Source organism: Mercenaria mercenaria, chromosome 10 (genome assembly GCF_021730395.1).
Source record: "Mercenaria mercenaria strain notata chromosome 10, MADL_Memer_1, whole genome shotgun sequence".
NCBI lineage: Eukaryota > Metazoa > Mollusca > Bivalvia > Venerida > Veneridae > Mercenaria > Mercenaria mercenaria.
Window position 1 is genome coordinate 73,848,680 of NC_069370.1, and position 17,771 is coordinate 73,866,450.

The 17,771-nt window shown below is 36.0% G+C and overlaps 1 protein-coding gene across 3 annotated transcripts in view; it reads right to left on the reverse strand.

The window, feature by feature from the left end:
• The window catches only part of LOC123561289 (protein lifeguard 1-like), a 40,495-nt gene that overhangs the window by 14,390 nt on the left and 8,334 nt on the right, over nucleotides 1–17,771 (reverse strand). For 2 of the 3 annotated variants that reach the window (XM_045353545.2, XM_053553367.1), the window contains exons 2-7: nucleotides 13,474–13,545; nucleotides 12,548–12,626; nucleotides 9,136–9,189; nucleotides 6,162–6,252; nucleotides 5,633–5,670; nucleotides 2,654–2,699 (exon numbers count right to left, since the gene is read on the reverse strand). In XM_045353545.2, the coding sequence (XP_045209480.2) occupies nucleotides 2,654–2,699; nucleotides 5,633–5,670; nucleotides 6,162–6,252; nucleotides 9,136–9,189; nucleotides 12,548–12,626; nucleotides 13,474–13,540 (375 nt within the window). In that variant the 5' untranslated portion in view covers nucleotides 13,541–13,545. Of the gene's footprint in view, nucleotides 1–2,653; nucleotides 2,700–5,632; nucleotides 5,671–6,161; nucleotides 6,253–9,135; nucleotides 9,190–12,547; nucleotides 12,627–13,473; nucleotides 13,546–14,594; nucleotides 14,622–17,771 lie in introns of those variants that run through there. The other variant, XM_045353544.2, reaches the window with a different exon arrangement.

Sequence of the window (17,771 nt, forward strand, 5' to 3'; positions counted from 1 at the left end):
GAAATGGAAGGCTCAAACCTTCGACCCTTAGTTGTGACCGTGACCTTGAGCTGGCATGGTTGACTCATAATTTCTGCACATCGTTCTGATGAGGTAATCATTTGACCCAAGTTTTATAAAATTCCTTCAAGGGGTTTAGGAGATATAGAGCGGACACGAAATGGAAGGCTCAAACCTTTGACCTTCAGTTGTGACCTTGACCTTGAGCAGACATGGCTGACTCATAAGTTCTGCACATCGCCTTGATGAGGTGATCATTTGACCCAAGTTTGATGAAAATCCTTCAAGGGGTTTAGGAGATATAGAGCGGGCACAAAATGGAAGGTTCAAACCTTTGACCCTAAGTTGTGACCTTGACCTTGAGCCGGCATGACTGACTCATGGTTCTGCACATCGTCTTGAGGAGGTGATCACTTGACCCAAGTTTTATAAAATTCCTTCAAGGGGTTTAAGAGATATAGAGCGGACACAAAATTGAAGGCTCAAACCTTTGATCTTGCTTTGTGACCTTGACCTTGAGCCGGCATGGCTGACTCATGGGTTCTGCACATCGTCTTGATCAGGTGATCATTTGACCCAAGTTTTATAAAATTCCTTCAAGGGGTTTAGGAGATATAGAGCGGACAGAAAATGGAAGGCTCAAACCTTTGACCTTGAGTTGTGACCTTGACCTTGAACCGACAAGGCTGACTCATGGGTTCTGCACATCGTCTTGATGAGGTGATCATTTGACCCAAGTTTCATGAAAATCCTTCAAGGGGTTTAGGAGATATGGACCGGACACGATTTTGTTACGGACGGAAGGACGGAAAGACGGACGGACGGAAGGACGGACGGAAGGACAGACGGACGCAGACCATTCCTATAATCCCTCCGCCACGGCGGGGGATTAAAAACTTTAGTAGAGGACCATCCAAGGAACATCCATGCCAAGTTTCATCAAATTCCATTCAGTGGTTATCGAGGAGATGTCTTTTAAACACAATTGTTGGCGACGGACGGACGGATGCATGACGGACGACAGACACAGCGTGATCACAATAGCTCACCATGAGCATTGCTCAGGTGAGCTAAAAATTCATTAAAAGTTATTCAAACCTTCGTGTTTTTTTTTACTAAGAAGGTATATCCTAAAAGCGGCCAAGCAGAATCAGATGAAACAAAATTAAGAGAGGACCATACAAGGGTGCTACAAACCAAGTTTGATGAAGTCCAGCAATAGATTCATGAGAAGAAGTTAATAAAATGTTTTTCCTACTTCTTGCTCTAACAACCCCTAAAACAGTTACCTTCAATTACCCCTATTTGGACAAATTTGGGAGATGACCTTATGCTACCTAACAGGTTTGATGAAAGTTCATCACACAGTTCATTGGAATAAGTTGTTTAAAGATATTTCAATTCTTAGCTCTAGCATCCCCATAAAGGGGCCAAATATTCCCATTTGGATAAATCTAAAAAAGTATCTTACAATGATGCGACAGACAAAGTTTGATGAAGTTCAAATAAGCAGTTCATGAGAAGAAGTTGTTTAAAGGTATTTCTATTATTAGCTCTAGTGGCCCCTTTAAAGGGGCAAAGTGCCCCAATCTGAAAAAAAAATTGGAAAAAGCCTTAAAATTATGCTACAGACCAAGTTTAATGAAGAACCATCAAGCAGTTGATGAGAAGTGGTTCAATTGTTTTGTTTTTTTTTATCTATTTTAGCTCTGGGAAGCCCTGAACCATCTGACATGCTACTGACCAAGTTTGGTGTGATTCTGACCAGTAGTTTCACAGAAGAAGATGTTTAAGTTCAAATGTTGATGTAGGATATTTTAGATAAATGTGACACAAACTTGTATCCCATATATGCATATTTTTGACAATCAAGGGCTATAACTCTGGTCTGACTATAAAAAATCTTAAACAAAATCCCAGGTGCACAACTTCACATGCTGAATCATATTCCTATGATGTTTCATGACCCTAGGTCATATACCTTTTGAGATATGTGCGACACAACTTTTATGCCTCTTTATGCATATTTTTTTACTAAGTCAAGGGCCATAACTCTGGTCAGACTGAGTGATATCTCTAACAAAACCCCAGATGCACAACTTCACATGCTTAATATTATTCCTGTAATGTATCGTAATACTTGGTTAAATACTTTTTGAGATACATGCAACACAAACTTATGCCCTTTATATGGGTATTTTTGACTAAGTCAAGGGCCATAACTCTGGTCTGACTGTGTGAGATCAAAATTAAAACCCCTGGTGCACAGCTTCCCATGCTGAAAATAGCAATCCTGTGAGGTTTGATGACTCTTGGTCAAACACTGTTTGAGATATGAACGACACAAATTCCGATGGACGGAAGGACGGATGCATGGACGGACGTTCCTACATACGGGTACCAATGTGGCTACCCTTTTGTTCTCTCTATTGTTCCTTTAGCGTTGTAAAAGAAAAACAGCCACATAAAAGCTAACAAAATGAATGACATCAAAAAAATAGTACAGTTACCTATTGTTCCTATAGCCACCTAAGTATGTAAATGTAAGCTCGGACAGACGGACGGACGGACAAGGACAACTTAAAAAATTTTGGGGGGCACAAAAAACAATACATAAACTTTTCTGTTGAGTATGGAGAAAATAAAGACTTACTGCAGTAATTCCCACTGCAATGAGGACAGCTTCTGTGTCATAGTGACTGGAAATAACAAATAAAACATATTTCATAGTGACCAGAAATAAGTAAAATATCCATTCTGCCATTAAAGAGTTGGTTATCTTACTACAATTTGGACATGTTAAGAAAAAATATTAACAAAATATAATTCTAGCTTAGTTTACAATCACATTTATTAAATTTATCACTTACGAAATACGTATAACTGTCCCATATTTTCATGAACATTTTTAATTGATTTATATATGTGAATTTTTGTTATACATATATGTTTCCTAGAAAACTACAGCATAATAAAAGGATTTGGGTTTATCTTTCTATTAGTTTTAACCAAGTTTTACGCATTTTAGAGTTTCATAACAGTGGAAAATGTATGAGATTTTCGTTTTACTTAAAAGCAAGTATATTTTCCACAATGTCATGCAGCAACACAATGAAGTGTACAATGTAATTGTTCAGCAGCATAACAGCAGGGTGAATCTTAAATTTCTATCTTGTAAAAGACTAGTACAGGGACTTTAGTGTAATGCTACATTAATTACTTTCATTTTAATAACTCATTTTAAACTGTCTATTATACTAAATAAAACATTTTAAAAAGGCCTCCCCTTATATACTTTTTGTAAGCTAAAACCATGGTAGTCTAGACATGGGTACACAAAAACTTTTACTGGGTCTTTAATACCAACCATATTAATATGGCTTTTTCCATAAGAAACTTGCTAACTTAATCTAAGTTAGTCAATTCCATTTTCTGGTTACTCAGAAGAAACAAGAGCATGAACTCTGGTATACATATTAAGGTAATAGATCCATAACGACAATCGGAAAATTTCGTTTTTTTACGTATTCTTCGAATGCAATTTCAGCATTCTCCGCTTGTTATGAGAAATGACTTTCTGTTACGGCCCAAGCATACCGAAATTGTTCACTGAAGATAGGTAATCACACGGATATTGCCGACTGTCATGGGTCCACAGGTAATCACACGGATATTGCCGACTGTCATAACGGGTCCACAGGTAATTACACGGATATTGCTGACTGTCATTATGGGTCCACAGGTAATCACACGGATATTGCCAACTGTCATTATGGGTCCATAGGTAATCACATGGATATACACGGATATTGCCGACTGTCATTATGGGTCCACAGGTAATTGCTCGGATATTGTAGACTGTCATTACGGGTCCACAGGTAATTGCTCGGATATTGTAGACTGTCATTATGGGTCCACAGGTAATTGCTCAGATATTGTAGACTGTCATTATGGGTCCACAGGTAATTGCTCGGATATTGTAGACTGTCATCACGGGTCCACAGGTAATTGCTCGGATATTGCCGACTGTCATTATGGGTCCACAGGTAATCGCACAGATATTGCAGACTGTCATTACGGGTCCACAGGTAATCGCACGGATATTGCCGACTGTCATTACGGGTCCACAGGTAATTGCTCAGATATTGTCAACTGTAATTTCGGCATAATTCATGAAAAATTGGTGCAAGAGTTATGGCCCTTGTGTCATATGATGTGGGTGATAAGGTGGAACAACTATTTTAAGTTTGAATCAAATCCATTCAGAAATAACTGACTGAGATAGAGTGAAAGTGTATCAAAACTTTAACCTGAAATTCTAAGTTAAAAGGGGGGATAATTCATGAAATACTGGTGCAAGAGTTATGGCCCTTGTGTCATATGATGTGAGTGATGATGCTGAACAACTATTTTAAGTTTGAATCAAATCTATTTAGTAATAACTGAGATATAGTGAAAGTGGATCAAAACTTTAACCTGAAATTCTAAGTAAAAGGGGGGATTATTCATTAAATATTGGTACCAGAGTTATGGGCCTTGTGTCATATAATGATGTCGAACAACTATTTTAAGTTCAAAGAAATTCCATCAAGTAATTACAGAGATAAGGAGAAACAAGAGCTGTCACTAATGGTGAAAAAAATGCCCCCGCAGCACCTTGACCTTTGACCTGGTGACCTTGACCTTTGACCTAGTGACCCCAAATTCAGTAGGGGTGATGTACTCAATAAGTACTATCAGCAGGTGAAGTTTGAAGGTCCTGGGTGAAGTGGTTCGCGAGTAAAGTGCCTTCATGCAAAAAGTTAACATTGGCCCCTGTGACCTTGACCTTTGACCCCAAAGTCAGTAGGGTTGGTGTACTCATAAAGTACTATCAGCGTGTGAAGTTTGAACGTCCTGGGTGCAGTGGTTCGCGAGTAAAGTGCCTTCATGCAAAAAGTTAACATTGGCCCTGTAACCTTGACCTTTGACCTGGTGCCCCAAAGTCAGTAGGGGTGGTGTACTCAATAAATACTATCAGCATGTGAAGTTTGAAGGTCCTGGATGCAGTGGTTCGCGAGTAAAGTGCCTTCATGCAAAAAGTTAACATTGGCCCCTGTGACCTTGACCTTTGACCTGGTGACCCCAAAGTCAGTAGGGGTGGTGTACTCAATAAGTACTATCAGCATGTGAATTTTGAAGGTCCTGGGTGCAGTGGTTCGCGAGTAAAAGGCCTTCATGCAAAAAGTTAACGTTGGCCCCTGTGACCTTGACCTTTGACCTGGTGACCCCAAAGTCAGTAGGGGTGGTATACTCAATAAGTTCTATCAGCATGTGAAGTTTGAAGGTCCTGGGTGCAGTAGTTCGCGAGTAAAGTGCCTTCATGCAAAAAGTTAACGTTGTGACGAATGAACGAACTAACGAACGGATGGACAGTTGAAAACTAATATGCCTCCCTTCGGGGGCATAAAAAGAAAAAGTGTAAAAAAACTTTAACCAAGGTGGGACGTGGAGACGCCGACATCGGGGTGAGTATGACAGCTCTCCATATACTTCGTATAGTCGAGCTAAAAATGCAGAAATATTCTGACGTATGAACACTCCTCTAAATTCCCATAATGCAATAGTGATTATAACAAAAGGGAAAGCATACCTTGAAACAACTCCTAGCATGAAAGCTTCAAGTCCTGTCTGAAATGAAAAATATAAACATATCTTGTAAATATAAAATAAAAACTTCCATCTTTTAACAGTTATTGTTCATTCATCTTTTTAGTTTATTAATAATTATAACACAACTTTTATATATTAAATCACTCGTCCATAGTTTGTGATATTGCCCAGTTTATATTCAAAAGAAGTTTGTTCAGATAAAAACCTGGCTTGAAAATACTGTAAAAATTTACTTCTGATGTCATCTCATTAAACACTGACCAGTACTGAATGGCTTGCTTGGTAAGTTTATGATATTTAATACAGAAGAACTCTTTTTTGGCTTTGCAGCGCACCTACTTATGTTGGCATTCTCAAATGCTGTAAGAAATGAGCTAGCTCTTTTCATAACTTGGCATTTTTTTTATAAAATTTAAGCAAAAATATAATAACGACACATCACAGCTACTTTACAAACCTTCAAATCAAAAAGTTTGTTGAAAAATATCCGAGACCCAATATGTACTTACAAAGAGCCCAAGAAGGATGAAGTTTGTTGGGAAAGATCTCCGAACATTCGGACAGCAGGCCAGGGCAATCAGCAAAACAAACGTCAACACCCTGAAAATATAGATAGATTCATCAAATGAAAGAGTCTTCAACATTTGTGTCAAGCAATATTAAAATTCTTCAATGGACGGCAGAGTTATGGACTGGACACAAAAATGTGGATGTACTGACTTATAAAATGACAGATAGAAAAGCACATTTACCAGTTGGTTAGTAAAATTGGTAACCAATTAATCACAGATTTTCTTTAAAATAATGCAAACATCAGGTATTCATTATGCTTTCCTTTGAGTATATTTGTCAAATGAGCATCTTGAAATACCTTATAAGAAATATAAATATAATTATATGAAAGTTTTGCTTTTTATAGGCATTAAGAATGTCATCTGAGGTAGTAACATCGGAAATCTAAATAATAATATACTTAAAGAGTGGTGTCTAGATTTAAAAGTCAACCGTCAATAAATAAACAGATTCCATACATTTTATTCAGTTAACCCTTTGGAAGATTTAACATTTGCCCAATTATTACAATAAACAACATTCTGATCCCTAGAAATTTCCCCTGTTTCTCATGTGCAACACTTCAGCTTTATATATATGCCTTATGAGCTCTATATCTATACGAAGTTTCATATGAATATATGATTTCCGTGCAAAAACAGCAAACATGAAACCTTTTCTAAATCTAAAACTTAAACACAGAATGTTAAAAGAATTTTGCCACATTAAAAGGACACATGGGTTAATCATCAAAAGTGATTATAATGATTATTAATCCATTAATATTTCTCTGTAATCAGACTGAATCATTATCATGTGTTTTTGTCTGATAACTTTAATCAATTACAAGCAAAAAAACAAGAAGCTGCGTTCAATAATCGCTTGATGCCCCCGGTGGCATCCTTGTTGATACAAAGCAACCTAAGTCCAAAACGAGGTCAAGGTCAAACTGAGGTCAGGTGATGTCTGAAGATGAGGAATGGTCAAAGGTTACATCTGCATTAGTATCAAGTCATTCTAGTAAGGGGTATAGATGCTAGACCAAACTGTCCCATTTTGTTAACCAAGAGATGGCCGATATAAAGCAACCTAAGTCCAAAATGTGGTCAAGGTCAAGGTCAAACTGAGGTCAGGGGATGTCTGAAGATGAGGAATGTTCACAGGTTAAATCTGCATTAGTATCAAGTCATTCTAGTAAGGGGATTGATGCTAGACGAAACAGTCCCATTTGGTTAACCAAAAGATGGCCCATATAAAGCAAACTAAGTCCAAAATGAGGTCAAGTTCAAGGTCAAACTGAGGTCAGGTGATGTCTGAAGAAGAGGAATGGTCACAGGTTACATCTGCATTAGTATCAAGTCATTCTAGTAAGGGGTATTGATGCTAGACGAAATAGTCCCATTTGGTTAACCTCGTACAGACGGACAATCACTAATCAGCAGATGTCGGGGGCATAATAACTTAAAGGAAACACCTTAGTACTTTGGAAACAACTTACTTTATCACTTAAAATATTATTCTATATGTTTGTTTTGTTTCTTTACTATGGATCTGACAACACTTTTGAAAATAAGTTATGTAACAGTTAACTTAACATGTGTTCCTAGATTTTGTACCTGTATAAAGAAACTGACAACTTCTAGACAAAAATCAGACACAGAATGAGTTTAGGCATTACAGTATTTTCTTCTCTTATGTAGTCATGGAGAATAGTTTTCTCATCCAGAGATCAAACTTCTGACCTTCTGCTCAACCTTCCCAGCTAACTGGCTGGGCACTTAATATTTGTATAGCCACAATGCATGGTTTTAAGGCAGTCAATCCGTAACGACAATCAGAAATTTGCATTCCATTATGTATTCTCTGTTTTAGCATTTCCCATTATAAACAGAAAGCCAGTTGCTTGTACAAGCTACATTTTCATCAATAGAATGCCGAAATGCCCTACCGGAATATGTATTCTAATATGACTAACAATGCTTTTAATCATCACAACGATATAATGTTGATGTCATGTCGACGTGATATTTAGCGCAATGTATACATCTAGAAATAGCGCTTTCAAATTTGATCAAATGTTTTACTTAATAGCATGTTTTAAACGAAATGTCACATTGAACAACTGTCTTGATTAATTTACACATATATTAAGTTGGTTATTCCCTTTGCAGAATAATTCGCCACCTTTTGCACCCAAACTGAACTCTTCTGCAAGTCGTATTACCATTTCTTGTCCTGGCGTGCATAAACAAAGAGCGTAACGACCTAACAGTTGGCGCCATGCATGCGCCAAGAAACAGTTCTGTCATATTTGATCTAAATTTTACAATAAAATTCATAGTAGAATCGAAATAATTTATAGCAAAGCGTTGTTTTAACACTATTTATACACTCGGGTGGTTATACGTCGTTCGAAATAATTCACTCGGGCTGCGTCCTGAAATTATTACGCCTGGCGTATAACTGCCCATCATGTATAAATAGTGTTAAAGCACCGTTTTGCTATAAATTTTTTCTTAATTCTAATATGCTTGTTTCTGTTAAAACATGCTTATGCTAGAATGACTTCACGTTTATGTGCAATGACATCAATGTTTTTGTTGCGACCAAGAAAGAGCGCTACTCTATTCTATCTACTGTTTTAGATTAAGGGCATATTAGAATCGAAATAATGTATAACAAAATCGTGTTTTACCTAAATTAATACACTCAAAATAGGTTACACGTTACCAGAATAATTCACTCAGGCTATGCCCTCGTGAAATTTTTCCGCGGACGTATAACCTCTTTCCGTGTATTAATAATGTTTAAACACGGTTTTTCTATACATTATATCTTAAATCAAACAAATTACCAACTGTCCATAATATCATGGTTCTAAATATTTATAAATATCTGTACAAAACTGCTTTACCGGCTGAGCATACTTACATAGCTACAATCATCAACCATGGGTTGGCATACGAGTATTCTTTTGCTGCAGGTCTGTAAAAAGATCAACATGTGGCAATGAAACAATAATAAATTAATTAAAATTCAATAAAATTACAACTTCCTCTCTGCATCAAGTTTATCTCTTGCCTAAATTAAGTACCTATGGTATAATATGGTATTAATTTGCTATCTCAGATATTTTTTTAATTATTAGCTAATAGACAGTTTGAATGGGTATGTGCACTGTGTGTGTATGATGTAAAATCTCTATGTAAGTGTCTGAGGTGTTAAGATTTAGAATATTACAATTTTCACACAATATAGCAGTGCATGTTCAAAATGTAAACCTAAACCTGATATCTTGTTAAAACTTAGATCTAGAGTTACATGTAGTGAGCAACTCAATCAAATTTACCGTGCAAATTTTAGAAGACACTTATTCTGTAGACCATCTTGGGGTTCCAATCTCTACCCTTCAAACTATGTATACTTTAAAAGGTACCACAGACCAACATCTTAGCCCACTAAGCCAAAGTGAAATTTTTCATGTATACAGCAAAACTAAGTACCGTAATGCTGACCTTGACCTTCACCCCACTATTCAAAACTAAACTTATCATAAGGATAATGCTTTTTTCCAGTTTCCTTGTGCCTACTTTCCCCATATGCAATCCAAACATTGATGTTAATACAAGCTACATATATGCCAAGTTTCATTTCAGTGTGTAAATCCAGACTAAAGTTTTTGAGTTGTCAAGATGCGTTTGATGCTGCCTATCCATCAGTCGCTACCAACCCCCCCCCCCCCCCCCCCCCCCCCCCCCCCCAACATCCCTAATCTAACAACCAGGCTTTCAATTTTGAAACAAGAGCCATGTTAGACATGGCCAATCCCCCCGCCGGGCATATTATAATTGAAGGCTGAAGTTCCTGGCAAGTTAGTGTCTGAAAGTATTAATTTTGGGGAAAGCTTTGAAGAACTATTTAGTTGTAGTCCGCATCAGGGGTTTTAAAGATGTGGAAGAAAGAATAAGTCAGTGGTGAGGTGGTTTACTGCTAAATTTTATTAATTTTCATGAACAGTAAAGCTATGACGTTTTTCTATATGGCTACTGTAAAAAGAAGGAATGGAAAGCTAACAGGGAACACTAGTGCCAGAATGTCACAATATAATTATGCACGTCACAGCAAATTTGTTTACTCTAGCAGCTGTATTTGCAAATGGAATTTTAATTTTGTGGTTGTTTAGTAATCATTGTAAGTCTTGTTTTTCTATGTCCACAAAAAAACTCCTTACCAGGTAGAGATATCTTAAAATACACCTAAAATTGGAAAGTAACATCCATGTTGTACCACAGAAAAGTGGTCTTGTTTTTTGCCTACGGTCAATTATAAAAATGTTACAATATAAGCTATTTATAGTAACAACTAAGGGAAGTTAATCTTAAAAAAAAAAAAAAAAATTGTAAGTCCACACAAAAATCTTTACCAGGTAGAGATTGGTCAAAATACACCTCAAAATTGGATGTAGCATGCATGTTGTACTACAGACAAGTGGTCTCGATTTTTCCCTACGACTACAATAAAAGCTATTTAAAGTAAAACAAAGGGAGGTAATTCTAAAGAAGGGAACTGCGCATGACACTTCATCTCATGATGGTGTATAATTGTGCCAAGTTACATCAAAATCCCTCCATGCATGAAGAAGAAATGCTTCGGACAAAGTCATTCTTGTATCTGACCTTTGGCCTCTAAGTGTGACCTAGACCTTAGACCTAGGGACCTGGATCTTGCGCATGACACTCTGTCTCGTGGTGGTGAACATTTGTGCCAAGTTATATCAAAATCCCTCTATGCATGAAGAAGAAATGCTTCGGACAAGGTTTTCATTCTTGTATCCTTTGACGTCTAAGTGTGACCTTGACCTTAGACCTAGGGACCTGGTTCTTGCGCAAAACACTCCGCCTCGTGGTGGTTAACATTTGTGCCATGATATATCAAAATCCCTCCATGCATGAAAAAGATATGCTCCGGACAATTTTTTTAAAGAAAATATGATAAAGGGGAATAACTCAAAAAATAGGCAAGGAAGAGTTATTGTTCTTGCACATTGCACTTCCTCCCAATGTGTTCTATCAGTGTATGAAGTTTGAAGAAAATCCCTCCAGTACTTTTGGAGTTATGCTCCGGACAACATTTTTTAAGAAAATAAGATAAAGGGGAATAACTCAAAAAATAGGCAAGGTAGAGTTATTGTTCTTGCACACTGCACTTCCTCCCAATGTGATCTATCAGTGTATTAAGTTTGAAGAAAATCCCTCCAGTACTTTTGGAGTTATGCTCCGGACAAATTTTTTTAAGAAAATAAGATAAAGGGGAATAACTCAAAAAATAGGCAAGGTAGAGTTATTGTTCTTGCACACTGCACTTCCTCCAATGTGTTCTATCAGTGTATGAAGTTTGAAGAAAATCCCTCCAGTACTTTTGGAGTTACGCTCCGGACAAAGATCGTTGCAGACGGATGCACGCACGCACGGACGGAGAGCATTTCTAATATCCCCTTCGCCTTTGGCGGGGGGATAAAAAGGCTTGATTAATCAAGTATCTAAGCTTTTCCCCCTTTTCACTGTAAACTTCAAATGCTGTTGTTGTTCTTTTTTGCACTCACATTAAGTAACAACATTTATTTTGTTGTTATTGCTTTTCTCTCATTCCGTCAGATGAGTCATAATTTGTCATAATGACTGCCTGACCATAGACAATCATGATATAAAGTGTGATGGCCACAGGTCCAAGCATTCTGGATTTACATATCTGAATCATTTAAGTCTCAAGGTCACAGTGACCTTGGCAATTGACCTCCAGATGTGAAGACTACACCACTGATCATAAGGTTATGATGCTCGATGGCCATACTGGTAGGATTCAGCACTAGCCAGGTATTGATAAAACATTCAGTGTCAACGTAACTATGACCTTGACCTTTAGATTTACTGATCATAAAAACTACACAGGTCATTTACTGATCACAAATAATTATCCTATGAAATTTGACAATCACAGGCAAAAACATTCTCCAGTTTTGGATCTGACTCTAGGTCACAGTTAACTTGACCCTTAACCTACTGATCCCAAAAGCAGTGGGGGTTATCTAGCCACCACACAATCATTCTGTGAAGTTTGACTACTGTAAGCCAAAGAGTTCCCCTGTTGTTGATCCAAAACTGTTTTACTGCAGTCTCAAGGTCACCTTGACTTTTCCCTTTGACGTACTGACCCCCAAAATATTTGGGTTATCTACTGACCACAGGCAGTCACATGAAATTTGATGACTGTAAGCAATAGCATTTTCTAGTTACTGGCTAGAAACCAAAGTGTAGAGGCAGCAAAATAAGTGCTAGATACTTACACATACATGAAGATGCTCATTATTGCTATAGTAACAACAATCTGCATCAGAAGTATTCCATACACCTTCCTGATAAATCCTAGAAATTACAAAAAAAACCAAAGCAACCTTTATTTTTCAACGGTATTTCAGAAGTAGTTTAACATAGAGCCATATAGGGATAACAGGATCTGGACAGTTGCCCTCCAGGACATTTTAGATGGCTGACAGACAAACAACAAACGGGTTACGGGTATCAAATAATCAGGTATGCTAATAACAAGTCAAATCTCCATGAACAATTCTTGCCTCATTCAGGGATCAGATTTAAGACCTCCTGGCTGACAGTGTAGCATTTCATACCAAAAGAACATGGCAAAATCACTATTCCAATTTGTGCATAATTTCAGAGCTATAAAAAAAATTTGATTAATACCCTAAAATACCACTCTGTCAGAGAAAAGAAGGGCCCTCAATTCTACTATGCTGGGAATGCAAGTGGACATAAGAATAAAGATGAATATGAACATTCCATGGAAATCATGTGTATGAGCGTCACTGGAGTCCCAGAAGTTTGTACCACAATTTTAATTGTAACAGACCAACCAACCAACTGTAAGATGATTCTATATGAGTGTATATCAGCATAATCAGAGTCTAGGGGAACGTTTTAAAGAATCAAACTTTTGCACTCTGATTATGACTGTTTTGCAAATATAAATATGTCCACTGAACACAGGTTCTCATTATGCAAATAAGTCTGTCCATAAAAAGATGGTACAAATTCACAGAGGGTCAAAACCCAGAGAAATGTTGCCCACTTCAAAATTGAATATTATGGTGTTCAAGATCCTTGATATTTTTCAAAAATTAATCATCAATACATAAGATCAAAATAAAGTTCTGTATAAAAACACAATTTCACTTTAAAAAGGCAGGATATTTACCTAATCGAATCTCCTTGTCTGAAAATCCGGAGAATTCTCCGGCTAAATTTGCCTCCTCGTCATACATTTTGCCTGAAATATAATTTCAGAAAGTCAGGACAGTAGTTTCCAGCCGTATCATGATCTTAATACCATTGTTCATTATATACATATAATAATATATCTACTTCATGACTCATAAATTCCGTTTATCTCATTGGTCGATAACTGGTCACATGGAGGTCCATAAAAAGTGATATTCACCGCAAAAAATGACATTCTTGCAAACAAAATTTAAGAGGCAGCTATTCTTGAAAACAAATTCACAAGCTATACTAAATCTAGATCTGTCATCTGGTTTCTGTAAACATGTAATCCAATTTCAATAAAACTCTGTACTGACCGTCTGTACACATTTTTTCTTAGGAATGATCTGAGATATCGAACTGAGATATATACCATATATTGCTATTTTTTAAAGTATAGTCATTACACTTATTGTATGATAATTTCTGTAAATATCTAAGCCTATGGACCTAACTAAGGTGATATAAACCTCACCTGTGACCATCATACAGTATCTGTTTGATACATATGAAGGAAGAAAAAATAACATTGAACTGAAAAAAACTTTTATATTTCTCCATTATTTTTTCATTATCCTCTGACGGAAAATGCACTTATTGGTGTTTTTTTTTTTTAATAATTAATACAGCTGTATAAAAAGGAAACATAACTAAAAATGAATGAAGAATATGGAAACAACGACATAAAGCTTTACATTAACCTTTAACAATAAATTTTAACAAATTGTCAAAAAAAGTCAAATTCGCCTCTTTAAAATAACTGAAAGAACATGCTTCACTTATGTCAAAATAGAACGAAAGCATAAATAGACCCTTTTCCCACTGGATTACAAAAATAGAACAATATGAAATGTAAATTTTATTTTTAAAGTCTGAGCTGTTATGAGTCATCACTGTTTTGTGTTGACATGAAGAACAACTTCCATTGGTTGTACTTTTTTAAAATGTTTGTAACTGTTTTACATGCTGTCCTTTTTCTGGCAATTCTTTTAATATTTTAAACTTTTATAAAGATCTAAACAATAAAAAAACTTTTACAGACAACGTTTTACTTACTATACATAATGTAGGTCAACTTGTTAAAACTTGCTGCATCGGAGTAAAATTTTTGTTAAATACAGTCATGTACTGATTATATACATATATATTATTGATGTAACGTATTTGTATGTAGATGAGACTAAAATAAACAGTAAATATATAAATATACTTAGTGAAAGGGCCGTCATTTAACATTTTTTTAGGACAAAATTCTACCCCATTCCCCTCTCCCAAAAGAATTAGTATAATGACATTTGTCTATACAAGAAGGCTTTCATAATGTATTTTGCAGTTTTCCTAATTGTTTCGCTTAATAAGTAACACAGTTTATCCACTTTGCTTTTCTGCGTGTAAAAATTGTCTGTTAACTTGTCACCAAACACTTCCTGTCTTACATGATTATTTTCATATTTTAATAAAGGCCGAAGAAAATTCAATAATAAAAATTATTTTGCCTAAAAATAATTACTTTTATTTTTCCCGAAATTTATGGCTATCTCGTTGCTAGGTGTGTTAGCTATAAACTATCGTCGTTGTCAAGTAATCCAGTTTTCTAGTTCCTTGTCTAAACATAACAGATTAATGATAAACGCCTATTCGTCAGGGAACCACTCGAGCGTTATATTAAATCGAGAGCACGTGCAATCTTCTCAGTTGAACTAAAGGTGTATTGGCTAGCGCTTCAGATCGATGTTAAATTGAATAGCCATGCCACGTGGTCGATGCAGAACACGCCTGAAAGGTAGAGGCGAGCCAGCCTGTCGAGATGATTATGAAGGGAAGGAAATGAAAGGCGAACTAGACGGCGGATTTGCCAGAAATTCCAGGCATCAGACAAAATGCCGGTAGGTTTGTTATTGATTTCGAACAAATTTCGAAGGAGTCGCAATTAATTCTGCAGTTTGGTAATGACAGTACTTACGTCAGTAAATAGTTATACACAGTTAATCTCTTCCCGTTAACATCTTGCACCGATTATGAATTGTGTATTGTATTAACTGTAAACTTAATACGGGGTGTGTGCGACCCTATTTCTCATAATTTTACAGATTCGAACCAAAACAATTATGTTGCTAGTTCAGTTAACTGTCGTAATAGTTTCTTGATTCCGACAGGCAGTGGTACTTTCAATACACGTGATTCACATAGGGCATTTCCGTTTTATTACTCGTATGGTGCTCGCAAAGTAAATAGTAACATCGGTGACGTCACATTTCATAAGACAGTGACACTGTTGTGCTCATTTACTTCCCGCAATTTAAATAGCAAATTTTTTGAGTGTTTTACGTTAATGTCCGCTTTATGGGACCGTCGAATAGTTTAGTATTGCAAGGGTATAGTATACGGATTAAGATCGGATGGGTTATGGAAACCAGAAAGATTGTAAGGAAAAATATTTATACATCGACGCAACTGTAAGATATTTAAGTAGGTTTTCTCAACACTATTAATTACGACCCTCACTTTGCGATAAGTTTTACATGACCAGGAGAATCTGTCGGCATGCAAACGCAGGCATCAGCACCTGTTAACGTTGGATCAGGTTAGGTCATTTAACTCTTTCGATATCATAAACAAATATCACTAACAAATTCACTGGTTCAATATTAGACTTAGATGTACTTACATTTTCCTCCGATTGGTTTCGGTAATGATCTTCAAATACACTGCACGGGAACACGTGCATCCATAGAATCGAAAATTTAAGATCCACAATACTTAATCCAAAATAAATAAAGATGTTGAACTTGCTAGGTTGTATAATACAGGTATAATGTACATGTCAGGTGGGTAATTTAGGCCCTTCCTTTGATAAATGTGTTTTCGCAACATTATCTGAAGACTTATTTATTAAATCTCTTTTCAGCATAGTTTGTCAAGTATAGAGGAATAATTTTCTTATGCTGGGAAACAAAATATGATTGAAATTTAACTAAACACACCGACGTACATATATATCGCTACATTAATTCATGCAATGCACATTGTCTTCGCTTAATATGTCACTGTCAATTTTGAACTAAATTCTTGTGTGCCTCATGTATTTTTCATGCAAATCATGTAGAGTTGTCATCACAGATTACAAAGAATACCGTTACTTTGTAGTGCATCTTTGAAATAGAGTGACGCATGTTGTTGATAAATTTTATGTAACTCGTTCACTGTTATTTTAGGCTAAATGCTCGCAAACGTTTTACAAAAAAAAAAAAAAATAAAAAAAATCGCGTGGTCTATTATAAAAATAAGATTCAAACGTTTTTAAACAGTATTAGTTGGGCAGTTTGTTCTTTGTTTGGTGTTCAGGATTGTTAATTGTTGCACTACTACGTTTGTTAATTTGGTGAGGAAATTCTGTTTCGTTGAAGCTCAACTTTCCGTACATTAAATTTGAAACGATTGTTACGTTTCCCGAAACACATTGTTACTTGAATTTTTCGAAGAAACGGGGTCAGAATCGTGATGTCTGTCAATTTAGAGGCTGAAAAAACATAGATATTTTGTTATTTTCCATACAGAACCGGATTCTATTATATTATTATAGATTCTATTGTTACCAGAGTCAAATAAGATATCACGAAAACTTTGTTAATTCAAGTTGCGGCCTCAAAAAAAAAAAAAAAAAAAAAAAAAAAAAAAAAAAAATCTTACACCATTCTAAACTTTAAAACTAAAGAGAAATCGATTGAATTTATACATGTATATGTGGCTAGCTTTCCTATGATATTTTATTGGTTGTCATTAATTCTTAATAGTATTTAGTTAGAGCTGTTCGTATTTATTTCTAAGGGCACTGGTGTCAGTTAACATGACATTTTAAAATGGTGTGACATTGCAAATAACAGTAGATAGAACTGTTTTGCACTTGGTTTCCCGTTATATAGTGTCACGTTTTTGTTTGGTGTTAAAAGCTAACTAATGTAAGATTAGGTCATCATAGTTGTAAATATGTAGCGTTAAGATATACTGCCAATATTTAGCTGAATCCAATATCACAGATCATATTAATGGTTCTTAAAATTTTGGAAGTCATCATACTGTATTACAACACTCTTGACTGATGATTTTATCACTGGAGTATGTATGTGTAGTGAGCAAAACTTCAGAGCTGGTTATCATGGGATTTGGTTGAAATCTGTAACAAACTACCAGTCGTTTGTTTACGTTATGTATGAATGAAAATTTTTTGGTTGT